The sequence below is a fragment of the Heterodontus francisci genome, chromosome 32 (assembly GCF_036365525.1).
Source record: "Heterodontus francisci isolate sHetFra1 chromosome 32, sHetFra1.hap1, whole genome shotgun sequence".
NCBI classification, from domain to species: domain Eukaryota; kingdom Metazoa; phylum Chordata; class Chondrichthyes; order Heterodontiformes; family Heterodontidae; genus Heterodontus; species Heterodontus francisci.
The window spans coordinates 52965609-52992376 of NC_090402.1; the positions used below are offsets into that span (position 1 = coordinate 52965609).

At 43.8% G+C, this 26768-nt stretch overlaps 1 protein-coding gene across 4 annotated transcripts in view; it reads left to right on the plus strand.

Moving 5' to 3' along the window:
* Positions 1-26768, plus strand: part of LOC137347811 (tubulin beta-4B chain-like) — a 78428-nt gene that overhangs the window by 6046 nt on the left and 45614 nt on the right. Inside the window, exons 1-2 of one of the 4 annotated variants that reach the window (XM_068012817.1) lie at positions 4239-4376; positions 4480-4647. In XM_068012817.1, the coding sequence (XP_067868918.1) occupies positions 4584-4647 (64 nt within the window). In that variant the 5' untranslated portion in view covers positions 4239-4376; positions 4480-4583. Of the gene's footprint in view, positions 1-4238; positions 4377-4479; positions 4648-7191; positions 7263-8753; positions 8843-26768 lie in introns of those variants that run through there. The other 3 variants (XM_068012818.1, XM_068012820.1, XM_068012816.1) reach the window with 3 other exon arrangements.

Consider the following 26768-nt stretch of genomic DNA (forward strand, 5'->3'; position numbering starts at 1 on the left):
TTCTGGAACCAGGAATTTCTTCACTCAGAGGGTGGTGCATCTTTGGAATTCTCTATCCTAGAGAGCTGTGGAGACTCAGTCATTGAGTATATTCAATACAGAGATTGATAGATTTCCAGACATTAAAGATATCAAGGACTCTGGGAAGAGTGCAGGAAAATTACGTTGAGGTAGGAGATCAGCCATGATCTGGTTGAGTTGTGGAGCAGGCTCAAGGAGCCTGATGGCCTACTCCTGCTCCTATTTTCCATGTTCCTATGTTCAATGGCAGAGCTCCCAAGAGTGTTGGCACTAATCAAACAGAGACGGCTTTGGTAGATTGGACACGTCCGCAGGATGGGTCGCATTCCCAAGGACCTTCTGTATGGTGAGGCAGCATGGGCCAGATGCTCAGTGGGGTGCCCGCAACTCCGCTTCTAGGATTCTTGTAAGCGTGACATGAAGGCCCTAAATATCAACTACCACACCTGGGGAATCATTAGCTGGCGAAAAAGGAAAATGGCCACACATCCTGTGGACCACGATGACGAGTTGCTACAGCAGCTTGGCAACAGGCACCAACATCAAAAAAATCTCACAGCGTCACTTGGCAGCTTTACGTGCAGCATTTGTGGCAGAATCTGCCTCTCAAGGATTAGCCTTCACAGCCATCAGCAAAGATGAACCAAAAGAAGTCACCCACCTAAATGGATTCTTTGCTGCATATCCATCATCTTACAGATGGAAGGATGCCAACCAGATTGAGATAAAGGATAATAAAGTGTTACAAACAGGTAGTTAATTTTGAAAACAAATTCCAAATTTTCAACAACCTGTCCGTAAGCAGATTGTGATTTAAATTTTTCCCTTTTTAAAAAAAAATGATGGCTTTTTTCTCCACTCCCTCAGTTTGTGAACCCTGACTTTGAAAGGACTGCAACAACACTGTTTTTAAAGTAAAAAAAAAGTAGGGTTTATTAACACACACTCTTAATCTCGGGAGGGGGTTAACTTCACAACACATGCTTGTAAACATACAAGGAATGGTAAAGGCATCAAAAGAGCAAGGATATTTACCAAGTAGAAACTAGCTTAATTACAAACTGACAGTCCCAGTTTAAACTAGAGTCCTTTTTTTTTAACTAACATAAAGTCCAAAGCGGGAATTAACAGACTGAAAATGCCAAGTGGAGTAGGAGTCGCTGGAAATCTCTTCTCTTTCACTTTCTTCTTCTGCACTTTCAGAGATATGCTGAGGCAGCTTAGTTTCTGATTTCACCTTTTCCGACGAGAGAGGAACTGGCAGAGAGCAGTGACAATCTTCTTGCTGCTTTTCAAACTGTGGTTTTTTTCTTCTTCTTGCAGGCCCCAGAGATAGAGAGATGCATGGCTTCAAGGCATCTGTTTCTGGTATGAGCTCTTCTCTTTAACTGAAACTGTTTTAAAATTAGACAGGCTAAAAAGGGTGGCTTCTAGGTCATGTGACCAGACCCCTTCAAGTAGCTGTCCCACCTCCTGTTAGTCTTACTACATGTTAGAGTTGAAGTGATCTCCCCCCTCAATTTTAAACAAGTTGAACACAGAAGTAAAACAACTTAACATGCTATATATATATTTTTATTTATTTAGAGATACAGCACTGAAACAGGCCCTTCGGCCTACCGAGTCTGTGCCGACCATCAGCTACCCATTTATACTAATCCTACATTAATCCCATGTTCCTACCTTCCCTTAATTCCCCTACCACCTACCTATCAACCTGCAAGTCTTTGGCTGTGGGAGGAAACCAGAGCACCCAGCGAAAACCCACACGGTCATAGAGAGAACTTGCAAACTCCACACAGGCAGTACCCAGAATCGAACCCAGGTCGCTGGAGCTGTGAGGCTGCAGTGCTAACCACTGTGCCACCCAGAGATCAAAGAAAAAAAATGGCTGTTCTCAAACTCAAAAAATTCTTCAGTAAAAACATACCATACCCAGAACAAAAATACTATAATTTACAGTTGGTTTTCATCCGTTCATGACAAAAGGCTTGATCATGACTTCTGGGAGGCAATCATAATAGGGCTTCCTTTGTCTTCACTTTCCAGCACACCAGTGTCCATTTTCGCCACCTCTAGCATGAAGGCACTATCAAACACATCTTCCCATTCCCTTTTAGCATTCCGAAGGGAAAATTCTCTTTCCGACACCCTGGTCCACTCCTCAATCAACCCCAACACTCCCTCCCCATCCCATGGCACCTTCCAATGGAAGTGCAGGAGCTGCAACAACTGCCTTTTTACCTTCTCCTTTCCCACTATCCAGGCCCCAAACACTGCTAGTGTATATATAGATTGATGAGTCCAAATGCAGATTGGGTGGAACACTTCCATTCAGTCCACAAGTGTTCCCTTCAGCGTCTGGTCATCTGTAATTGTAATTCTACACCCCACACTTACTCTGACCTCTCTGTCCTTGACCTCCTACACTGTTCCAATGAAGATCAATGTAAACTCATGGAACAGCATCTCGTCTTTCAACTAGGCACTTTATTGTTTTGTGGACTTAACATTGAGTTCACCAATTTCAGATCATAACTACTGTTTCCTTTTTCAGCAGTTGTTGGTAATGTTATCGCCACATGGTGAGGGGTGTAGGTGGTTCTTACTGTTCAACTCCCAGCAGACCGTAGCAAGTATTTTTTGTTATTAGGGTTTAACCCCTTTGTGTTTTATTTGTTAAATAAATCAACAGCAACAGGTTTTCTTGTCAGTTTAAAACAGATGATTACTTATTTATTGAGTAATATGCCATATCCCAAAATTGTCGTAACTGCGTCCACTCACGCATTCATTTGAACACGCACGCACACACATACACAAGCACACTAGAGAGGAAAAGGGGTAAGTGGTTTTCGAGTGTAGTGGGGTTTCAGGTTTCACGGTAAAGCTGTTGAATTCTCTCTGAAGTAAATTCTCGTTGGTTGCAGGCCTGAAGTGTTTGTAGATTTCTCTCTTGGTTGTAAGCTTAGTTTGAAGACAGAGGAGCACTTCCAATTCACTGCTGTACAAGTTGAAAATGTAGAATATACAGCACGGTGCCTTCGCTTCTGGCTTGCTGAACTTTCTCCCAGCTTTTAGCTGGACGTGCTTTTTGGTGATGCTTCCTTCTGGGTCTCTCTCTCGCTCTGTGCCTCAAGGGCTGCCTTTTTAAGTTAAAAAGTTAAAAGTTTGTCACATCAGATTCTGATAGGAGATGCCTTGGTCTCTCCCCCATAATAATCACGCAATGGCCCAGGATGAGAATAATCCAGTTATGATGTTTCCACTTGTCATGGTCCTGTAGTTTTTTTTTAGGAATACGCAGTTTGCCTTTAAGGCTTGCAAGGGATCAGCATTGCTTTAAGAGCTGGCAAGCCTTAGGAGTTATAGGAAGATGCATTTTTGTTGCCTTAGAAACAGCCATTTGGAGACTGCGATTCAAAGGGTGCATTCTCGTTACCATAGATATAGCCACTGGGAGTGAACCTGATGCGATACATTTGTTACAATTCAGTTTTGAACTGGCTTATGAGTTGAAGACAGTTTGTCCCAACAGAACACACAGACACAGAAGGCACAGCTGTGATGAGCACGCCTGAAAAAGAGCTCTCAAGCATTTAAACTGAAGGAAGAGGATTTTATTCTGTTTAATTATTATCTCTCAAAATTCTAAGAAAAAGTCAAGCCAAAACAGAGATCTCTTGGAATTTAGACTGGGACCATCTTTTATCCCTCAAAAATTCTAAAGTCAGGTTGATGCTGTTGAAAGTGGTTGCAAGTTGTTAATTGTTGAAATTCTCTGGAGAATGAAAGCAACATCCTGTGAGGACTTCAAGCAACATCCTGTGAGGACTTCAAGCAACATTCTGTGAGGACTTCAAGCAACATTGGACTGTAAATTTTCAAGGACTCTAATTTTTTCTATTTTAAATGTTATTTATATCTTCATAGTGTTTAAGAATTTAGTGCTTCAAATTAAAGAGTTAATTTGTTGATTTAAAGACACCTGGTTTGGTTAGCCTCATTCGGGGATTAATAGATGGTACAATTTGGCTGGGTCTTTCTTTAATTTGGAAAGTTTTAAATGATATATTAGCCGATCTGTGGAGTGACAGGATTGAATTAACAGTGTGTTGGTCCCTCCACAGTCAGAATTGTATATTTTGATTGGGGGCTTTGACTGGAGCAGTCGGTCATAACACACTTCATACCTTCTTTGTTTCAGTAAAAGCCATTCAATTCAGAAATACTTCAGGATGGGGTAATTGACACCTCTCTACCTGGTTAGGCATCTTTGCTCTAAACAGACAGTGTGGCAATGTTTGAATACACATGTGGCCATCTTTTGCAGCATTGTCCATTTTAAAAAAAAGGTAAATTCAATTTTTATTAACTCTTCAGTTTGAGTCTGTATTTTTTTCATCGTCGCACTTCTTGTAAGCAAAACAGTAACAATTCTGCTTTTGTCATTTATAGCTCCTCTAGACTCATCTTTTTTTACCCCCCGTTTGACCTGCAACATCGCCTCATGTTAAAAGCAAAATACTGCGGATGCTGGAAATCTGAAATAAAAACGAGAAATGCTGGAAATACTCAGCAGGTCTGGCAGCACCCATGGAAAGAGAAGCAGAGCCAACGTTTCAGGTCAGTGACCCTCTTATTTTACTCTTTCCTGCCTTTCACTCTATCACACCTCCCCTCCCCATTTTCCTTGCCTCTATATGTGCTTACACCTCTAACTTTTTCCAGTTCTGATGAAAAGCGAAATCTCTGTTCTCTCTCCACAGATGCTGCCTAACCTGAGTATTTCCAGAAATATTGAGTACTTTGCCTCAGTATATACCAGGAAATTTAACAGGGTGAAATGACATTAGAAGAAAACACCAAAAAAGATATAATGACATTTAGGATAGAAACTAAGGAGGATAAGTTTGAGCTAATGCATTTGGTAGGAACAATAAGGAGGCCACATATTACGAACAAACGAATTAGGAGCAGGAGTAGGCCACTCAGCCCCTTGAGCCTGCTCCGCCATTTAATAATTTCATGGCTGAACTAATTTCTCCACATCACCACTTACCCCTAATAACCTTTTACCCCTTGCTTATCAAGAATCTAACGACCTCTGCCTTAAACATATTCAAAGACTCTGCTTCCACCACCTTTTGGAAGAGAGTTCCAAAGACTCACGGCCATCTAAGGGAAACAATTTCTCCTCATCTCTGTCTTAAATGGGTGACCCCTTATTTTTAAACAGTGACCCCAGTTCTAGATTCTCCTACAAGGGGAAACATCCTTTCCACATCCACCCTGTCAAGACCCCTCAGGATCTTATATGTTTCAATCAAGTCGCCTCTTACTCTTTGAAATTCCAGTGGATACAAGCCTAGCCTGTCCAATCTTTCCTCATAAGATAGCCCTCCCATTCCAGGTATCAGTCTAGTAAACCTTCTTTGAACTGCTTCCAATGAATTTACATCCTTCCTGAAATAAGGAGACCAATACTGTACACAGTACTCCAGATGTGGTCTCACCATTGCCCTGTATAGCTGAAGCATAACCTCCCTACTTTTGTATTCAATTCCCCTCGCGATAAATGATAACATTCTATTAGCTTTCCTAATTACATGCTGTACTTGCATACTAACCTTTTGTGATTCATGCACTAGGACACCCAAATCCCTCTGCATCTCAGAGCTCTGCAATCTCTCACCACTTAGATAATACACTTCTTTGTTATTCTTCCTGCCAAAATGGACAACTTCGCATTTTCCCACATCATACTCCATCTGCCAGATTTTTGCCCACTCACTTAACCTATCTCTATCCCTTTGTAGCATCCTTATGTCCTCTTCACAACCTACTTTCCTATCTATCTTTGTGTCATCAGCAAATTTAGCAACTATACCTTCGGTCCTTTCATCTAAGTCATTTATATAAATTGTAAAAGATTTCCTTGGAAATAAGTGTCTAAATAAGGTAGAGGAATGGAGGGAGCTAGGGATACAGATACACCAATCATTAAAATTAGCAACATGCATTAATAAAGCCTTAAAAGGAAACAAAGCACGGGTTCATTTTTAGAGGGATAGAATTGAAAAGCAAAGAAGTTTGTTGAACTTGTACAGAACCTTAGGTAGTCCACACTTAGAGTACTGTGCACAGTTCTGTTCTCCATATTACAAAGAGGATATAGAAGCACTGGAGAAGGTACAAAAAAGCATTACATATATGATACTAGAACTGAGAGGTTATACCTATTTTTAAAGATTGAACAGAATAGGGCTCTTTTCTCCCAAAAAGGGAAGTCTGAGGGGTAACCTGATATGGTCTTTAACATTACTAAAGAGTTTGTAGAGGAGACATTGAGACGATGTTTCCACTTGTAGGGGAGACCAAAGCTAGGGACCATAAATATAAGATTGTGACTAATAATGCAATAAGGAATTCAGGAAAAACTTCTTTACCGAAAGAGTGCTAAGAATGTGGAACTCACAACCACAGGGAGTAGTTGAGGTGTGTAGCATAGATGCATTTAAGGGGAAGCTAGATAAATACATAAGGGAGAAGGAAGTGGAGGCTCACGTAGAACATTATCACTGGCATGGACCGGTTGGGCTAAATAGCCTGTTTCAGTGCTATACCTTCTATGTAATTTGATGTATTCACAGAATACACCAGATTAACTATGATAGCATTTTTTTGGTGGTGGAGGGTCCACTGCTCCTTAAATGATGTCATGATATTAAACATCACCTGAATCACATGAGTAAGTTGACAGAGCTTGCTTATTTCAAAGGATGGCACCTTCAACAATGCAACACTTCTGCAGTACTGCATTGGAATGTCAGGCTAGAGTATATGCTTAAAGCCTAGAATGGGACTTGAACCCACAACATTCTAAGGAGTGAAAGTGCTACCAACTGAGCTAAGCTGCCACTCCTCAGCTGGGAGATACAATACAGGAGAGGCCTGTTGACAGAGACTGCATTTTTTTCATATGGAATTACAGCAGTTCCTAACTAAACTGAAAACTTAAAGAATGAACAAGACTCTACTTTAGTTTTTTTTTCCATTCATTCATGGAATGTGAGCATTGCTGGCAAGGTCTGCATTTATTGTCCATCCCTAAATGCCCTTGAGAAGGTGATGGTGAGCCACCTTCTGGACAACTGAGTGACTTGCTAGGCCATTTCAGAAGGCATTTAAAAGTCGACCCATATTGCTGTGCGTCTGGAGTCACATATAGGCCAGGCCAGGTAAGGACTGCAGATTTCCTTCCCTAAAGGACGTTAATGAACCAGATTTTTTTTTATGACAGTCGGTGGTTTCATGGTCACTATTATTGATACTAGCTTTTTTAAAATTCCAGATTGCTTTAATTAACTGAATTTTAATTCCCCAGTCACTGTGGTGGGATTTGAACTCATGTCACTGGATCATTAGTCCAGGTCTCTGGTTGACTTGTCCAGTCACATAACTATGATGCTACCATTTCTGCTAAAGTACCATTTTCTGCACTAAAATAAATCTATGGAAGGAAAACAAAAGTCGTATTAAATCTGAAGATTGGTTGAAGTCCAGTCAAAGCTGCTTGGTCTAATAATCAGGGGCAATTCACACGCAACAAATAACCTTATCCTGTATCTAGTAGTACCTTTTGGAACACACAGTACAGTTCTCCTTGTTGCCAGCAAACTTGGTATTCCCTGGTCTAAAATAAACTATTTGTTCTGCCTCTTGCAACCTGTTTATGAAGTTAGAAATGCAACATTTAAGAAAGAATTGCATGAATTCCAAATACCTGGTAGCTATCTAATCACAGCTTTAGAATGTTGTTTATTGTAAAGTGGTTATGTATTGCTGGGTAGGCCAGATAATAGTTTATATTTATAAGGAGGTCTGCCAGGGAGTGGGGCTGGAAGGCACATTCTTGATATCATACAGGCACTCAGTTGTCTTGACTAGTTATGTACCAAACATGTGCAACTCAAAAATGGAATTGTAAATGGAGAAATACTGCATCCACCAGCCATTATGTGTTGTGCATGTTGCAATGGGACTGTGTCTCAGACAGATCTGTAACAAAAAATGGATCAACATGATGACAATAAATGCTTGAGAGTTGAGTTTAGTCCAGTTAATGTGGGTGCAGAGACATTCATGGGCATTTGAGACTCCCAAACAGAAACATTGACACCTCCCTCATTATTGACATTGTAATATTAGCAGCTATGATAACATATATCTTGCTCTGCTCAATCTATTCCCATTTTATGTTTCATCAGTGAAGGTAGCCTCCAAACTCCTGGACAACAATCAGGAGACTTGTGTTCAGTGGTCAGCAGCAGAGAAATATCAGTATGTCTTTCACACTGCACCACTACACATCACATCCTAACCAGCTGCCAGGGTTGTAAACAAAGCTAACTAATGGTCATTTTAAAAGTATTATTTTGTTTTGACAATTTGAACACTGAGGCAGTTAAGTTTCTTTATGAGATGATGAAAAGGATATTGTGAAGTCACAGCAGTTATTGTGACTGACCGGGGTACATCTGTCACCAGGCAACAGCCACTCAAAACTAATCAAGGTCCAGCAAGCCAACGCCCCAGTGCAACTAAACCAATGGGAAGGCGATGTCGTTGATTGACGGAAGTGATTATCCAATAGGGAATGGGCAGCGATGACGCCGAATTATATAAAGAATGCCGCGGGCGTTGACAGCTCATTTGAGCGAGTAGTTATCCCGGTTAGAGTAGTTTAGGTAGAGCTTTCGGTATGCGAGAGATCGTGCATCTTCAGGCGGGCCAGTGTGGCAACCAGATCGGGGCCAAGGTCTGTACTGTTAGCCGCATTAGAATGAGGGGAAGTAGGGCATTTGGGAAAGGGGAAATCGAGGGATTCGCCTGCTCAGGCTGGGAGCCCTAAGGGGCCGGGCGGGGCCGTGCTAGCGCTGAACGCCGATTCCGATTAAAGCCCAATTTATGGAGGCCAGTCGGGTCTTGCTAACCGTTTCGCAAGGAACTCACCGCCGGCTCCCTGCCGAGTCGAATGGCAGATGGTGCCGGCCTCGTGCCCTTTAAACCATGCGCACGCGCCCGGAGCACGCATGCGCGGTGCCGGCGCGGCAACGGCGAGCTGGGCATTGGCGTTGGGTGTGGGTCGTGGTTTAAAGCAATGTGCTTTTCATTTATTTTCTTTCCGGCTATCTCCTCTGTTTGGTGCTTTACATTCCCTACTTCGGCAGTTTTGTCCTTCAGGAGTTTCACTGGTGCCAGCTGAGGCACTCTAATCCTCCGAGACAGTTCTAGATTCAAGTCCCATTCTCCACAATTAATCATAATCCAGGCTGATAGTCCCAGTGCAGGGCTGAGGAAGCGCCGCCCTGTCGGCGGGTCAGGGCTGGGATGGGGGCAGGGGTTGTACTGTCAGAGGTTCAGTACTTGAGAGACTGTCGGAAGGCCAGGGCTGAGGGAGCGCTGCACTGTCAGAAGGCTAGGGCTGGGAGGTGCTGCCCTGTTGGAGGGTCAGGGCTGGGGTGGTGGGCTTGGGCTGGGCTGAGTGGAGGGACCGGGCTGTCGGAGGGTCAGAACCTGAAAGACTGTTGGAGGGACAGTGCTGAGTGAGTGTCACACTATCAGACGGGTCATCTGTAGCACATTAAACCAAAGCCCCCTTTGTTTTGTCAGGTGGATGTAAAAGATCTCGTAGCACTACTTGTGGAGGAGTAGGAATGTTCTCCCGTTGTCCTGGCCAATGTTTATTCCCCAGCACCATCACATTATTCTGCAATAGAATGGGAGGTGGTCCCATTAAAACATCAAGACTACTTAAGGGGCTTGATAGAGTGGATGCTGGAAGGATATTTCACCTGCCTGGAGAGTTTAGAACTGGGAAACACAGATTCGGAATAAGGAGTCAGCCATCTGGGACTTCACTCAAAGGGATGTGGATTTTCTACCCCAGAGGACTGTAAATGCTCAGTCTAGTATACCTAAGACCCAGATGATAGATTTTTGGACATTAAGTGATATGGGTATATTGTGGGAAGATTAAATTGTGGAATAGGCTGAAAGGGTTGAATGGCCTACTACTATTATTTTCTTGTATTTGCAGGAGTTCAGGGCCAACATGTTCCTGTAAAGGTGAAGGGTAGGACCAACAAGTCCAGGGAACCCTGGATGTCAAGGGATATAGAGGATTGCATAAGGAAAAAAAGGAGGTTTATGGCATATTAGGAGTGCTGGAAACAGTGGAGGTCCTAGAGGAATATAGAAAGTATAGGGGGGTACTTAAAGTAATTAGGAGAGCAAAGAGGGGGCATGAAAAAGCATTGGACAAGATAAAGGAAAATCCCAAGGCGTTTTATAAGTATATTAAGGGCAAGAGGATAACCAGGGAAAGAGTAGGGACCTAAGTGGGAATCTGTGTGGAGCTGGAGGACGTAGGTGAGGTTTTAAATGATTACTTTTCATCTGTGCCACTATGGAGAAGGACGATGTAGGTGACGATCAGGGAGGGGGATTGTAATATACTCGAACATATTAGCATTGAAAGGGAGGAGATATTAGCAGTTTTAGTGGGCTTAAAAGTGGATAAATCTCCAGGCCCAGATGAGATGTGTCCCAGGCAGCGATGTGAGGCAAGGGAGGAGATTGCAGGGGCTCTGACACAAATTTTCAAATCCTCTCTAGCCACAGGAGAGGTGCCAGAGGACTTGGAGGACAGTGAAAGTGGTACCATTATTCAAGAAGGGTAGTAGGGATAAACCAGGTAATTACAGGCGAGTGAGTCTAACATCAGTGGTGGGGAAACTAATGGAAAAAATTTGAGGGACAGAGTTAATCTCCACTTGGAGAGGCAGGGATTAGTCAGAGGTTTTGGGCTTTGTCAGGGGGATATCGTGTCTAACAAATTTGATTAAATTTTTCGAGGAGGTGACTAGGTGTGTAGATGAGGGTAAAACAGCTGATTTCGTCTACGTGGACTTCAGTAAGGCTTTTGATAAGGTCCTGCAGGGAGGATTGGTCAAGAAGGTAAGATCCTGTGGGAATTCAGGGCAATTTGGCAAATTGGATCCAAAATTGGCTTAGTGGCAGGAGGCAGAGGGTGATGGTCGAGGGTTGTTTTTGCGATTGGAAGCCTGTGACCAGTGGTGTACCACAGGGATTGGTGCTGGGACCCTTGCTGTTTGTAGTGTACATTAATGATTTAGACGTGAATATAGGAGGTATGATCAGTAAGTTCGCAGATGATATGAAAATTGGTGGTGTCGTAAATAGTGAGGAGGAAAGCCTTAGATTACAGGATGATATGATGGGCTGGTAAGATGGACTTTAATCCTGAGAAGTGAGGTGATGCATTTTGGGAGGACGAACAAGGCAAGGGAATATACAATGGATGGTAGGACCCTAGGAAGTACAGAGGGTCAGAGAGACCTTGGTGTACATGTCACTGAAGGCAGCAGCACAGGTAGATAAGGGTGGTTAGGAAGGCATATGGGAAACTTGCCTTTATTAGCCGAGGCATAGAATATAAGAGCAGGGAGGTTATGATGAAGCTGTATAAAATGCTAGTTAGGCCACAGCTGGTGTACTGTGTACAGTTCTGGTCGCCACACTATAGGAAGGATGGGATTGCACTGGAGAGAGTGCAGAGGAGATTCACCAGGATGTTGCCTGGGCTGGAGCATTTCAGTTGCCTGGGCTGGAGCACTGCCTGAAGGGATAGTAGAGGCTGGTACCCTCAACATTTAAGAAGTATTTAGATGAGCACTTGAAACACTATAGCATACAAGGCTACAGGCCAAGTGCTGGAAAATGGGATTAGAATAAATAGGTGCTTGATGGCTGGCACAGACACGTTGGGCCGAAGGGCCTGTTTCTATGCTGTATAACTATGACTTCTCTCTGCACAATTTGGCTATCGTGTTTTCCCTAATTACAACATTGACTGCACTTCAAAAAGTATTTTTAACTGGCTATGGGATGTCCTAAAGGCAATATATAAATGTCTTTGAAACTTTCATTTTAATACTTGGGTATAATTTATTTTTATTTCCGCCTGTTGTGCTTTTTGCTGCTTTAAACTTCCCACAGGGAGAGTAATCAAACTAACGTCAATGAGAAAACCAAGGAACTGCTGATAAGAACATACTGGAAAGGCCCAGTAGGTCAATCAGCATCTGTGGAGGGAGTAGAGGAGATTTTCTTTATTCTTTCATGGGATGTCGGCGTCGCTGGCAAGGCCAGCATTTGTTGCCGATCCCTAAATGCCCTTGAGAAGGTTGTGGTCATTGAATGTCATTGCATTTTCATTGAATGTATTTAAGGCTGAGGTAGTCCGATTCTTGACAAGGGAATCAAAGGGGATTGGGGTTAGATAAAAAAGTGGAATTGTGTCCGCAAATAGATCAGCCATGATCTTATAGAATGGCAGAACAAACTCGAGGTACCAAGTAACCTACTCCTACTCCTAGTTTGTATGGTGAGCCGCTGCCTTGAACCATTACAGTCCATCTTGTGCAGGTACTCCCACAGTGCTGTTAGGGAGGGAGTTCCAGGATTGTAATCCAGTGACGGTGAAGGAACTGCAATATAGTTCCAAGTCAGGATGGTGTGTGGCTTGGGGAACTTGCAGGTGGTGACGTTCCCATGCATCTGCTTCCTTGTCCTTCTGGATGGTAGAGGTTGCAAGTTTGGGAGGTGTTGAATTGTCACAGTGCATCTTGTATATGCCACTGTGCGTCATTCGTGGAAGGAGTGAATGTTTAAGTTGTGAATGGGGTGCTGCTCAAATGCGCTGGTTTGTCCCAGTTGGTGTTGAGGTTCTTGAATGTTGTTGGAAGCATGCTCATCCAGGCAAGTGGAGAGTATTCCATCACACTCCTGACTTGTGCCTAGTAGATAGTGGACAAGCTTTGGGCGGTCAGGAGGTGAGTTACGCGCCTCAGGCTTCCCAATCTCTGACCTGCCCTTGTAGCCACAGTATTTGTGGCTGCTGCAGTTCAGTTTCTGGTCAATGGTAACCTCCCAGGATGTTGATAGTGGGGGATTTAGCAATGGTAATGCCATTGAAAATCAAGGGGAGTTGATTAGATTCTCTCTTGTTGGAGATGGTCATTGCCTGGCATTTTTGTTGCATGAATGTTACTTGCCACTTATCAGCTGAAGCCTGGATGTTGCTGCATATGGACATGGACTGCGTCAGTATTTGAGGAGCCACTAATGATACTGTACATCGTACAATCATCAGCGAACATCCCCACTTCTGACCTTATGATGGAGGGAATAGCATTAATAAAATAGCTGAAGATGGTCGGGCCTAGGACACTAGCCTGAGGAACTCCTATGGCGATGTCCTGGGACTGAGATATTAGGCCTTCAACAACCAAAACCATCTTCCTTTGTACTAGGTATGACTTCAACTAGTGGAGTTTTCCCCCTGATTCCCATTGACTTCAATTTCACCACACTCATTCAAATGCAGCCTTGACGTCAAGGGCAGTCACTCACCTCTCCTAGTATTGGATGAGCGGAATTTCTTCTGTTTAAATTGTAGAGGACCAAAGCCATTGTCTTTGGTCCCTGCTACAAATTTATTCCTTAGCCATTGACTCCATCCCTATTCCTGGCAGCTGTTGAAGCCGAACCAGACTATTCGCAACCTTCATGTCATACTTGGTCCCGAGACGACCTTTTGACCACATCCGCACCATCATTAAAACTGTCTATTTCCACTTAAACATTGCCCAACTATGCACCTACATCAGTTCATTTGCTGAAACCCTTATCTATGTCTTTGTTACTTCTAGTCTTGACTATTCCAATGCTCTCCTGGCCAGCCTCCCACATTCTGCCCTCGGTAAACCTGAGGTTACGCAAAACTCTGCTGCCTGTATCCTTACTCGCATCAAATCCCATTCACTCATCCCCCCAGTGATTTTTAAATTTTCCTTGTTTCTAGATCCCTCCATGGCCTCACCCTTCCCCAACTTTGTAGAATCTCCTCCGGTTCCACAATCCATAGATATATCTGCACTCATTTAATTTTGACCCCTTGAGCATCCCTGATTTTAATTGCTCCACTATTGGTGGGTATGAATTCAGCCATCAAAGTCTTAACCTCTGGAATTCCCTCCCTCAACCTCTCTGCATCTCTTCCTCTCTTTTCTCCACTAAAATGCTCCTTTAAAACCTACTCCTCGCCTTAGGGGCAGATCAGAGAAGGGTCACTAGGTTGATTCCTAGGATGAAGGGATTGTCTTACGAGGAAAGATTGAGCAGGTTGGGCCTTTACTCGGAGTTTAGAAGAATGAGAGGTGATCTTATTGAAACATGCAAGATTCTGAGGTGGCTTGACAGGGTAGGTGCTGACAGGATGTTTCTCCTTGTGGGGGAATCTAGAGCTAGGGGGCATACTTTCAGAATAAGGATTGCCTTTAAGACATTAGGAGGAATTTCTTCTCTCAGAAGGTCGTGAATCTTTGGAATTCTCTACCCCAGAGAACTGTGGAGGCTGGGTCATTCAATATATTCAAGGCTCATATCCTTGAATATAAGGGAGTTAAGAGTAATGGGAACAAGCAGGAAAGTGGAGCTGAGGCCAAGATCGGATGAGCCATGATCTTATTGAATGGTGGAGCAGGCTGGAGGGACTTATGGCCTACTCCTGCTCCTATTGCTTATGTTGATGTTCTCTTTGGTCCAAACTTTTGGTCATCTGCCCTAATGCCTCTTTATGTGGCTTGGTGTCGAATTTTGTTTTTATAATGCTCCTGTGAAGTCCCTTGGGATGTTTTATTACATTAAAGGCCCTATATAAATACTTGTTTAGGTTGGGGCTAGGTTGTCGGGGGTGAATATCAACAAAGTCAGTCAGATTGTGCTGTGCGTCTGCCTGGTTTATTTTTACTGTCTTTGGTCCAGAGATGTGTGAAATGGCAAAGTAACATCGAGAATCATACAACAAAGGGGGCCATTGGGCCTTTGAAGGACCTATCCAATTTGTCTCACTCCCCTTTTCTCCATAATGCTGCAATGTTTTTTCTTTTCAAGTGTGTGTAGATGTATATATCCAATTTTCCTTTGGAAGTTACTATTGAATCTGCTTCTACTGCCCATGCAGTCAGTGCATTTCAGATCACAACAACTTGCTGCATTTAAAAACAAGAAATCTCTCTCCCCGCCCACCCCACCCCCCTCCCCTGCCTTCAGCTTTTTGCCAATGATCTGTGTACACTGGTTACTGACCCTCCTGCCATGGAAAATTGTTTCTCCCTACTTACCTTATCAAAACACCTTTATTCAGTCTTTCAAGTGCTTTGAGGAGAACATTCCCAGCTTCTCTAGTCTCTCCACATTATTGAAGTCTCTCATCTTTAGTGTCAATATATAGCTATAAAAAGGATAGCAGATCGTTCTCTCTTATTTTTGAATGCTTGGATTTAAAAACCTCAAATATATGATTATGGATGGTGGAAGTGAGTTATCAGAATCCTGTTTGTGCCAGTGCACACATTTTGAAAGGTTTCAATTAGAGGATAAAATGCAGAATAAGTGGAGTTCTTAATGTCTTTAATGTAGAAACCACTCAAAGCACTTTGAGTTAAAGGAAATATAGATTAAAGGAATGAGTCCTGTTCTGCATTAGAGGTAATTGAAAGCTTGGCTGGAAAGATGGGTTTTAGAATGATTTAAAACTGAAAAAATATGAAATTAGTATTGGAGTTAAAGCCCTTGGGGCTGAGATGGCTGAACAGTCCATGATTGATTGGTGATGAGAGGAGTTGAAGGGCCTGAGGAGAGTGGGTGTTTGGCTGTGTAGGATTTAACAAGACCACAGAGATTTGAACAACAAGAACTTGTATTTAAATAGTATCTCTAATGTAGTAAAATGTCCCAAGGCAATGGACAGGAGCATTATGGAACAACATTTGACTGTTATGTAAGGAGATATTGGGGCAGATGACCAAAATCTTAGAGGTAGGTTTTAAGGAGTGTCTTAAAGGAGGTAAGAGAAGTGGAGAGGTCCAGGGAGGGAATTCTAGAGCTTAGGGTCTTGGTAGCTGAAGGCACGCAGCCACTATTGGTGAAGCGATTTTTTTTTTTTTAAATTGGAAATGCACAAGAGGCCAGAATTGAAGCAGTGCAATATCTCGGAAGGCTAAAGACGATTAAGGATCGGAAGGGGCGAGGCCATGGAGGGCTTTGAAAATAAGGATGAGAATTTTAAAATTGAGGCTTTGCTTAACAAGGAGCCAATGTAGATCAGTGAGCACAGCGGTGATGGGTGAATGGGAGTTGGTGCGAGTTAGGACACCAGCAGCAGAGTTTTGAATAACCTCATGTTTGTAGAGGGTAGAATGTGGAATGTTAGCCAGGAGTGTATTGGAATAGTCAGATCTAGAGCTAACAAAGGATGAGGGTTTCAGCAGCAGATGAGCTGAGATAAAGGAGATTCAGGTGATGTTAGTGAGGTGGAAATAGGTCGTCTTAGTGATGGTGTGGATGTGGTTGGAAGTTTATCTCTGGATCAAGTATGGCATAAAGGTTGTGAACAGTCTGGTTTGGCCTCAGTTGCCAGGGAGAAGTGAGGAGTTGAAGGCTAGGGAATGGCGTTTGTAGTTGGGACTGAAGACAATGGGTTCAGTCTTCCTAGTGTTATAATTGGAGGAAATTTTTGCTCAAGCAGTCTGATAAATTTAGAGACAGTGAAGGAGATGAGAGAGGCAGTAGGTGTCATCAGCATACATGTAGAAACTGACACTGTTTTTGGATGATGTTGCTGAAGGGCTGCATGGAGATGAGAATTGGAGGACGGAGTTGCCCAAGGATAGATCCTTGAGGGACTACAAAGAGTAATCGAGTAGGAAGAGAAGGAAGCCATTGCAAGTGATTCTCAGCTGCATCATCAATGATCTTCCCTCCATCATAAGGTCAGAAGTGGGGATATTCGCTGCTGGATGTACAATGATCAGTACCATTCGCAACTCCTCAGATAATGAATCAATCTGTGGCCCCATGCAACAAGGCCTGGACAAGATTCAGGCTCTAGCTGATGTGTAACACAAATGTTAATTGCCACTTAAGGGCCAGGAAATGACCATCTCCAATAAGAGAATCAAACAGTCTCCTATTGGCATTCAATGGCATTACCATCGCTAAATCCCTTACTTTCAACATCCTGAGGGTTAACATCGACCAGGATCTTAACTGGACCAGTCATGTAAATACTGTGGCTACAAGAGTGGGTCAGAGGCTGGGAATTCTACAGTAAGTAACTCACCACCTGACTCCCCAAAGTCCATCCACCATCTACATGGTTGAAGTTAGGACTGTGAATACTGTCCACTTGCCTGGATGAGTGAAGCTCAACACCATCCAAGACAAAGCAGCCCTCTTGATCGGCATCCTATCCACCATCTTCAACATTCACTCCCTCTTCCACTGGCGCACAGTGGCATTGCAACAACTCACCAAGAATCTTCAGCAGCACCTTCCAAACCTATGACCTCTACCACCTAGAAGGACAAGGGCAGTGGATGCACGGGAACACCCACCTGCAAGTTCCCCTCCAAGTCACACACCTTCCTGACTTGGAACTATATTGCCATTCCTTCACTGTCCCTGGGTCAAAATCCCTCCCTAAAAGCACTGTGGAAGTTGCACTATGTGGTCTGCAGTGGTTTAAGAAGGCAGTTCACCACCACCTTTTTCAAGGGCAATTCGGGATGGGCAATACTGGCCTTGCCAGTGATGCTTACTTCCCAAGAGCAAATTAAAAAAAAAAAGAGCCATTTTGAAACTGTGGCAGGGCCAGAAACCTGATTGGAGGGATTCAAGCATGGAGTTCTGGAAAAGATGGGCATAGATTTGAGAGGTGGCAACATGTTCAAGGACTTTGGAGAGGAAAGGGAACATGGTAGTTTGCAAGAATGGTGGAGTCAAGGGTTAGTTTATTGAGCAGAGCAGGGGTGATGCTGATAGCTTTATAGGAGACGGGACAATATTTAAGGAGAGAACCATTAACAATATCCTCTAACATGAGCTAGGCTAGGTGATAAGTGGTTTGGTGGGAATGGGTCACGGGAGAAAGAGGTTGTGTCAAGGAGAAGACAAGCTTGGAGAGGGCATGTGGGGCGATTAAAGTAGAGAAGGATGCAAGTTCAGGGCCAGGGCATCCATGCCTTTTATTAGCTCTAGACTTGAGCAACATCTCAATTTTAAAATTCTCATCCTTGTTTCAGAGCCCTCCATGGCCATGCCCCTTCTGATCTCTAATCTCTTTTAGCCTTCCAAGATATCTGAACTGCTTCAATTATGACCTCTTGCACATCTCTAATTTTAAATCGCTGCATCAGTGGTGGCCATGCTTTCAGCTGCCAAGGCCTTAAGCTCTGGAATTCCCACCTTAAACCACTTCACCTCTTACAGCAAGTTTGGCCCAATGGGCTAGGGGAAGGGAGGGAAGTGGGCTAAAGCAACTGATTGTCACTACAATGGAGACCAAAGAAGTTCTTGAGCTCCTTGCATTTAGTGGTGACGGTAGAGCAGATGGGAGAGGGATTTAAGAAAATGGTTAGCAATAGAGGAAAAAACAGGGGTTATCTTTGCATTTTAGGATGATCCTAAAATGCAAACAGTTTTGGTGGACAAGAGCAGGACCCGATAGCACTTTGTGGTCCAGCTACATCTGGTCCTGAATAGCTAAACCACATACATGTATACTAACATACAAATTAGGAGCAGAAGTAGGCCACTTGGCCCCTCGAGCCTGCTCTGCCATTCAACAAGATCATGGCTGATCTGATTGTAACCTTAACTCCACATTCCTGCCTACCCTCAATAACCTTTCACCCCCTTGCTTATCAAGAATCTATCTACCGCTGCCTTAAAAATATTCAAAGATTCTGCTTCCAGTGCCTTTTTGAAGCGAGTTCCAAAGACCCATGGCCCTCAGAAAAAAATTTCTCCTCATCTGTCTTAAATGGGCGACCCCTTATTTTTAAACAGTGACCCTTGGTTCTAGATTCTCCCAATTGTCTTCTGCCCATTCCAGATATTAGTCTAGAAAGCCTTCTCTGAACTGCTTCCAACACATTTACATCCTTCCTTAAATAAGGAGAACAATACTGTACACAGTACTTCAGATGTGGTTTCACCAATGCCCTGTATAACTGTAGCATAACCTCCTACTTCTGTATTCAATTCCCCTCACAATAAATGATAACATTCTATTAGCTTTCCTAATTACTTGCTGTACCTGCATACTAACCTTTTGTGATTTATGCACTAGGATACCCAGATCCCTCTGCATCTGAGCTCTGCAATCTCTCACCATTTTACTCTTACTGCCAAAATGGACAATTTCACATTTTTCTACTTTAGACTCCATTTGCCAGATCTTTGCCCACTCAACCTATCTATAATCCCTTTGTAATCTCCTTATGTCCTCTTCATGACTTACTTTTCTGCCTATCTTTGTGTCATCAGTTGTCCGCTGTATCTGTTCAGTTCTGTGTCCCTTAGACTTGAGGGAGTGGAGATGGCTGGACCAGGGGATCAGTCAAGGTGAGAGAGCAATGATTTTAATGGAAACTGGGACATCAAAAGTGGAGGTGAGGGTGTGGTTGAACAGATAAGATAGCTGCAGAAATGTTGTGGTGAGTGAAGTTACAAAGGCTAGACACTGAAATTTTGAAAGTGCAGTTGTAAGTGAATTGGGAGTGTTTTTTTTCCCCAGGGGTGGACACAGAAAAAAGTAGCGTTGGGAGAGGGAAGGGAGATTTGGGTGGGGAGTGATACAAGGAAGTGGTCAGAGATGGCCTTAGCTGTGATTGATACTATTGGAGTAGCAAGGCTAAGTGAGATGGCAAGGCCAAGGCAGTGGCTGTGATTTTGGATAGGGGAATTTATATGAAAGGAGAAATTAAGGGAGGCTAGGAGGACAGTGAACGCAGGAGCAAGAGCATGATGAATTGAAATGGAGGTTGAAATCACCGATATTGAGAAGTTGCTCGGTGCAGAAATTGAGGGAGGAAAGCAATGAAGATATGAGAAATTATTTATGGTACTTGAGTGGGTAGTAGAGAATGTGGATTTTAAATGAGGGGTGAAACAAGGTGAAGTGCTCAAAGGCAAAGAAAGTGCCAGAGGGAGTAGTGGGTTTCAGGCTGAAGTGGGATTTGGTGATAGAGCCACACCACCACCATGATGATCTGGACAGAGCAAGTGGTGGAAAAATATAGCCATGCAAGGAGGCTTCATTTAGGTGGAAGGTGTCGTCACCCCCTCAGCCATGTTTCCATCAAGGCCATGATGTTTATGCAGTCATCCACCAATAAGCTTATCGATGGCAAGGGCCTCGTTCACAAGTGAACATCTGTAACTGGAAGGATAATGCGGAGAGGGGCGGCGAAGCTGATCTGCTGGCAGAGTCCACAGGGTCAGCACTAGGAAGGGTGAGATGGATGGGGAAGAGCTTGGCAAAATTTTCCCCCAGTGGGCATGTGGGCAGGTCAGCAAGAGTGTAGAACTGGTTAGTTAGGGTTGATGCTTGTAAGGATGCAGCTACTAGTACATAGATAAGCCCTTCAGAGGATGCGAAGAGGAACACAGGGAAGCTGTAGGTCATGTCTGGGATGGAGGCAGGAGAGTAGGAATGTGGGAGTGCTATATGACTCGGGTAGGTGTGTTGCAGGCAGAGTACCTGAGGGGAGGAATGAAAGGAAGTGAAAGAGGGCTAGGAGGGGGTAAAGAGAAAAGAAGCAAAAGGGTAGGGGAAAAAGTGGAAATGAAAATAATGGGCTTGGGTCTGGAAGAGGAATTTGCTGAGACAGTATAAACAATGTAAATTGGGAAGAATGGTTATGCAGGACAAGATTATAGGAAGCTGTTTTGAACAATCTGGATTTCTTAAAGATGAGAGGCCAACAAGGATGAAATGGTGGGGAAAAACCTGGATGTGGGATTTGCTGATACTGCCATGGAGGCAAATAATCTTGAGTAAGAAAGAAATTATGGTGATGGATATTGTTGAGATTTGTAGCTTTGGGATGAAGAGGACAGCAAGGTTTGTACTACTTGTGCACAGGACAGGCAATAATTTGTGTGCCAAGGAAATGAAGTTTCTGGTAATGGCTGAAAAAAATGGTTCTGGGAATCTTTAATGATTTGATGACTGAGCACAGGGAACTGGTAGATGGGTAGAACCAGAAGCTGTCACAAACTTATGAAAGATGTCTCTGTTCATGTGGAAGATGTCACCTGAAGCGCAACATGTAGTTGGGAGGAAGAGGAATTAAGTTGTGTGCAGGATGGGAAGGTAAACTTGCTGGAGATGTGTTGGTTATATTGAGAAATGCAGTGGAACAAGTCCATGAAGCTGAAACAGAACATGGGGTGAAGGAGGAGAATGATGTGGTTATTACAGAAAATGGGGAACTACAGGCCAGTTAGCCTAACATCAGTCATTGGGAAGATGCTGGAAACTATTAAAGAAGTCTTAACATTGCACTTGGAAAAGCATAGTAAATTAGAAAAAGTCAGCATGGTTTTACTAAAGGGAGATCCTGTTTGACAAATTTATTTTTTTGAGGATGTAACTAGTAGGGTAGATAAAGAGGAACCAGTGGATGTAGTATACCTGGATTTTCAAAAGATACGGTGCTACATAAAAGATTAATAAGCCAAAAGACTTGCAGGTTGGTAGGTAAATTGGCCATTATAAATTGCCCCTAGTATAGGTAGGTGGTAGGGAAATATAGGGACAGGTGGGGATGTGGTAGGAATATGGGATTAGTGTAGGATTAGTATAAATGGGTGGTTGATGGTCAGCACAGACTCGGTGGGCTGAAGAGCCTGTTTCAGTGCTGTATCTCTAAACTAAACTAAAAATAAGGGCTCATGGTGTTGGGGATAATATATTAGCATGGATAGAGAATTGGTTAACAGACAGGAAGCAGAGAGTGGGCATAAATGGGGCATTTTCAAGTTGGCAGGCAGCAAATAGTGGGGTGCTGCAAGGATCAGTCCTGGGGCCTTAACTATTTACACTCTATACTAATGACTTGAATGAAGAGACAGAGATTAATATATCTAAGTTTGCTTAGGGGCGGCACAGTGGCGCAGTGGTTAGCACCGCAGCCTCACAGCTCCAGCGACCCGGGTTCAATTCTGGGTACTGCCTGTGTGGAGTTTGCAAGTTCTCCCTGTGTCTGCGTGGGTTTCCTCCGGGTGCTCCGATTTCTTCCCACATGCCAAAGACTTGCAGGTTGATAGGTAAATTGGCCATTATTAATTGCCCCTAGTATAGGTCGGTGGTAGGGAAATATAGGGACAGGTGGGGATGTGGTAGGAATATGGAATTAGTGTAGGATTAGTATAAATGGGTGGTTGATGGTCGGCACAGACTCGGTGGGCCGAAGGGCCTGTTTCAGTGCTGTATAACTAAAATTAATGATACAAAGCTCGGTGAAAAGGTAAGCTGCAGGGAGGATGTAGAGGGGCTGCAAAGAGATAGTCAGGTTAAGTGAGTAGGCAACAAGATGGCAAATGGAGTATAATGTAGGGAAGTGTGAAGTTTGGTCGTAAAAATGGAAAAGCAGAATATTTTTAAAAGATGTGAAACTGATAAGTGTTGATCTGAGAGACTTGGGTGTACTCATACAAGGAACGCACAAAGTTAACATGCAGGTGCAGCAGGCTATTAGGAAGGCAAATGGCATGTTGGCCTTCAGTGCAAGGGGATTGGAGTACAGGAATAAAGAAGTCTTACTAAAATTGTACAGGGCCTTGGTGAGACTGCACCTGGAATACTGTGTGCAGTTTTGGTCTCCACATTTGAGAAAGAAATACTTGCACTGGAGGCAGTGCAGTGAAGATTTACTAAATTGGTCCCTGGGATGAGGGGGTTCTCCTATGATGAGAGGCTGAGTAAATTGGGCCTGTATTCTCTGGAGTTTAGAAGAATGAGGTGTGATCTAATTGAGACATACAAGATTCTGAAAGGGCTTGATAGGGTAGAAGCTGAGAGATTGTTCCCACTGGTCAGGGAATCTAGAACACAGGGACACAGTCTCAGGATAAGGGGTCAATCATTCAGACTGAGATGAGAAATTACTACAGTCAAAGGGTTGTGAATCTTTGGAATTCTCTACCCCAGAGGGTTGTGGATCATTGAATATATTTAAGGCTGGGATAGATAGATTTTTGGTCTTGCAGGGAATCAAGAGTGGGAAGGAAAGTGGAATTGAAGCCCAAGATCAGCCATGATCTTATTGAATGGCAGAGCAGGCTCAATGGGCCATATGGTCTACTTCTGCTCCTATTTTTTGTGTTCTTGTATTACATGCTGCAGAGAAGTTGTGAATAGGTAAGGATGGATGCACTGTGACGGGAGGTTGTCAGTGGTGATTTTGCTGGGATGGTGTCGATGCCATGCAGGATGGAAACAGGAATAAAGGGATTTGAACAGAATGTTTTGGGAAAGGTTTGCTTGGAGCTGGGAGATGATGTTTTCAAGAAGGTCCGAGATGGGCCTGTATTTGGAGAGGATCGATTAGTTTTTGCGGAAGAAATGGTGATGGTGGTTTTGAAAGGATGGGGGATGATGTCTGAGCAAAGAGTCATTAGCAATGCCTGTAAACATGGAGGGTTGGAGAAGGAGTTAGTTGAGTGAGATGTGAGAGAGGACTGAGGGAACAAGAGGTGGATGTCAAAGAACAGTGGAGCTTGGAGACAGTTGAGGGGTAAATGGGAGAGAAGCTGCAGCTCGACTGAATTTAATGCAAGATCAGTGGATAGGTAGTGGTAGAAACACCCGCACAGATGATCTCAAAGATGGTTGAGATTTTTGGTCTCTTGGCATGGTGCAGGGGAAAGAGGTCTGAGGAGGCAGTTTGCATTGGATGACAAGAACTTTGGGTTGACCTTGCCCTCCACGATGAAGTATTCGGATTTGGATGAGTAAAGTGAGAAGCAGTCAAATGAATCACTTGACCAGTAATGTGCCTGATGTACTTGGCCATGCGGAATGTACCTCCTGTGCAATGTGGGAAGTCGTGGACGTGCCATGTGACCTTGGCGAACATGTCTGCAGTAAGTGTCTCTGGTTGCAGAAGCTTGAGCTTCGGGTTTCGGAGCTCTAGCGGCAGCTGGAGACACTGTGGTGCATCCGCAAGGTGGAGGACTACATGGACGACACGTTTCAGGAGGTAGTCAAGCTGGTGCCTAAGCAAGCACAGTTCAGGGGTGTCTGGGTGGCTGGATGGACAAAGAAGTCAGGGCAGGTAGTGCAGGAGTCCCCAGAGGACATCCCACCTTCTAACCGGTATTCAGTTCTGACTACCGATGGGAGAGAGGGTTCCTCTGGAGAATGCAACGAGGATCATGATCGGAATGTCATGGTTGACACGGCTGTGCTGGGCTGGAAAAAAGGGACAAGAGGGCAATAAAGGTAGGGGGATTCTATGGTTAGAGGAACAGATGGGCGTTTCTGTAGTCGCAGACATGATTCCAGGATGGTATGTTGCCTCCCTGGTGCAAGGGTCTTGGATATCACTGAGCAGCTACAAAGTATTCTGGTGGATGAGGGTGTACAACCGGAGGTCGTGGTCCACGATGGTACCAATGACATAGGTAGAAAGAGGGATGAGGTCCTGCAAAAATAATTTAGGGAGCTAGGCAGTAGATTTAAAAAGTAGGATCTCAAAGGTTGTAATCTCTGGGTTTCTTCTGGTGAGTGAGTATATGAATTGGAGGTTAGAGCAGATGAGGAGATGGTGCAGGAGGGAGGGCTTTAGATTCTTGGATCACTGGGCCTGTTTCTGGTGAAGGTGGGATCTGTATAAGATGGATGGGTTGCACCTGAACCAAAATGGGACCAGCATCCTTGCTGGGAGTTGCTAGTGCTGTTGGGGGGTGGTTTAAACTAATTTGGCAAGGGGATGGGATACAGAGTGGATGCACAGTAGGGGCTGTTGTACAATCAAATATTAATGTGAAGCTAAGTCAGTCCGGAGGACAGAGTAAATGTAGACCTGTTGAGGCTCAGGCAAATAATGCAAGGCTGGATTGTATCTATTTTAATGTAAGGAGTCTTGCTAGTAAGGCAGATGAATTGAGGGCGTTGATTAACACATGGGATTATGATATTATTGCTATTACTGAGACATGGTTGAGGGAAGGGCAGGACTGGCAGCTTAATATTCCAGGGTATAGAATCTTCAGACATGATGGGGGAGGGGGTAAAAGAGGAGGTGGCATTGCACTGTTGATTAGAGACAATTACTGTAGTAAGGAGGGATGATATCCTAGAAAGTTCCTCTAATGAGGCCATATGGGTAGAACTTAAAAACAAAAAGGGGCAGTCACTTGGCTGGGAGTGTACTACAGGCCTCCAAACAGTCAAGTTGAGATAGAGGAGCAGATATGTAGGCAGATTGGAGAGGTGCAAAAATAATAGGGTAATAATAGAAGGGGATTTCAACTTTGCTTATATTAGAAAGGACAGTATTAATGCAAAAAGCTTAAAGGGGGTGGAATTCAAGTGTATTCAGGAGAGCTTTCTGAGCCAGCATGTAGAGAGTCCTACAAGAGGAGGGGCGGTACTGGACTTAATCCTAGGGGGAATGAAGCCGGACAAGTGGTAGAAGTGGCAGTGGGGGAGCATTTCGGGGATAGTGACCATAACTCTAAGATTGAAGATCTTTATGGAAAAGGACATAGAGGGACTGGTAATAAGAGTACTGAATTGGAGGAAGGCAGATTTCAATATGATAAAACAGGATCTGGCCAAAGTGAACTGGGAGCAACTTCTTACAGGAAAGTCTGCACAGACCAGTGGGAGTCATTTAGAAGGGAAATTGAGGGTTCAGGTGCAGCATCTTCCTGTAAAGGTGAAGAGTAGGACCAACAGGTCAGAACCCTGTATGTCAAGGGATATAGAGGATTGGATAAGGAAAAAATGGTGGCGTATGGCAGACTGCTGAAAACAGCGGAGGCCCTAGAGGAGTATAGAAAGTGTAGGAGAGTACTGTAAAAAAGTAATTAGGAGAGCGAAGAGGGGGCATGACAAATCACTGGCAGAGAAGATAAAGAAAAATCCCAAGGTGTTTTATAAGTATGTTAGGGGCAAGAGGATAACCAGGGAAAAAGTGGGGCCCATTAGGGATCATGGGGGCAATCTGTGTGTGGAGCTGGAGGATATAGGGGAGGTTTTGAACGATTACTTTTCATCTGTGCTCAATATGGAGAGGAACGAAGTAGGTGTAGTGATTAGGGAAGGGGATTGTGATATACTCGATCAAATTAGCATTGAAAAGGAGGAAGTATTAGCTGTTTTAGCAGATTTGAAGGTAGATAAATCCCCAGGCCCAGATGAGATGTATCCCAGGCTGCTATATGAGGCAAGGGAGGAGATAGCGGGGGCTCTGACACAAATCTTAAGATCCTCTCTGGCCACAGGAGAGGTACCAGAGGATTGGAGTACAGTGAATGTAGTACCATTATTTAAGAAGGGTAGCAGGGATAAACCAGGTAATTACAGGCCGGTGAGTCTAACATCAGTGTAGGGAAATTATTGGAAAAATATCTGAGACAGGATTAATCTCCACTTGGGGAGGCAGGGATTAATCAGGGATAGTCAGTATGGCTTTGTCAGGGGGAAATCGTGTCTAACAAATTTGATTGAATTTTTCAAGAGAGGTGACTAGGTGTGTAGATGAGGGTAAAGCAGTTGATGTAGTCTACATGGACTTCAG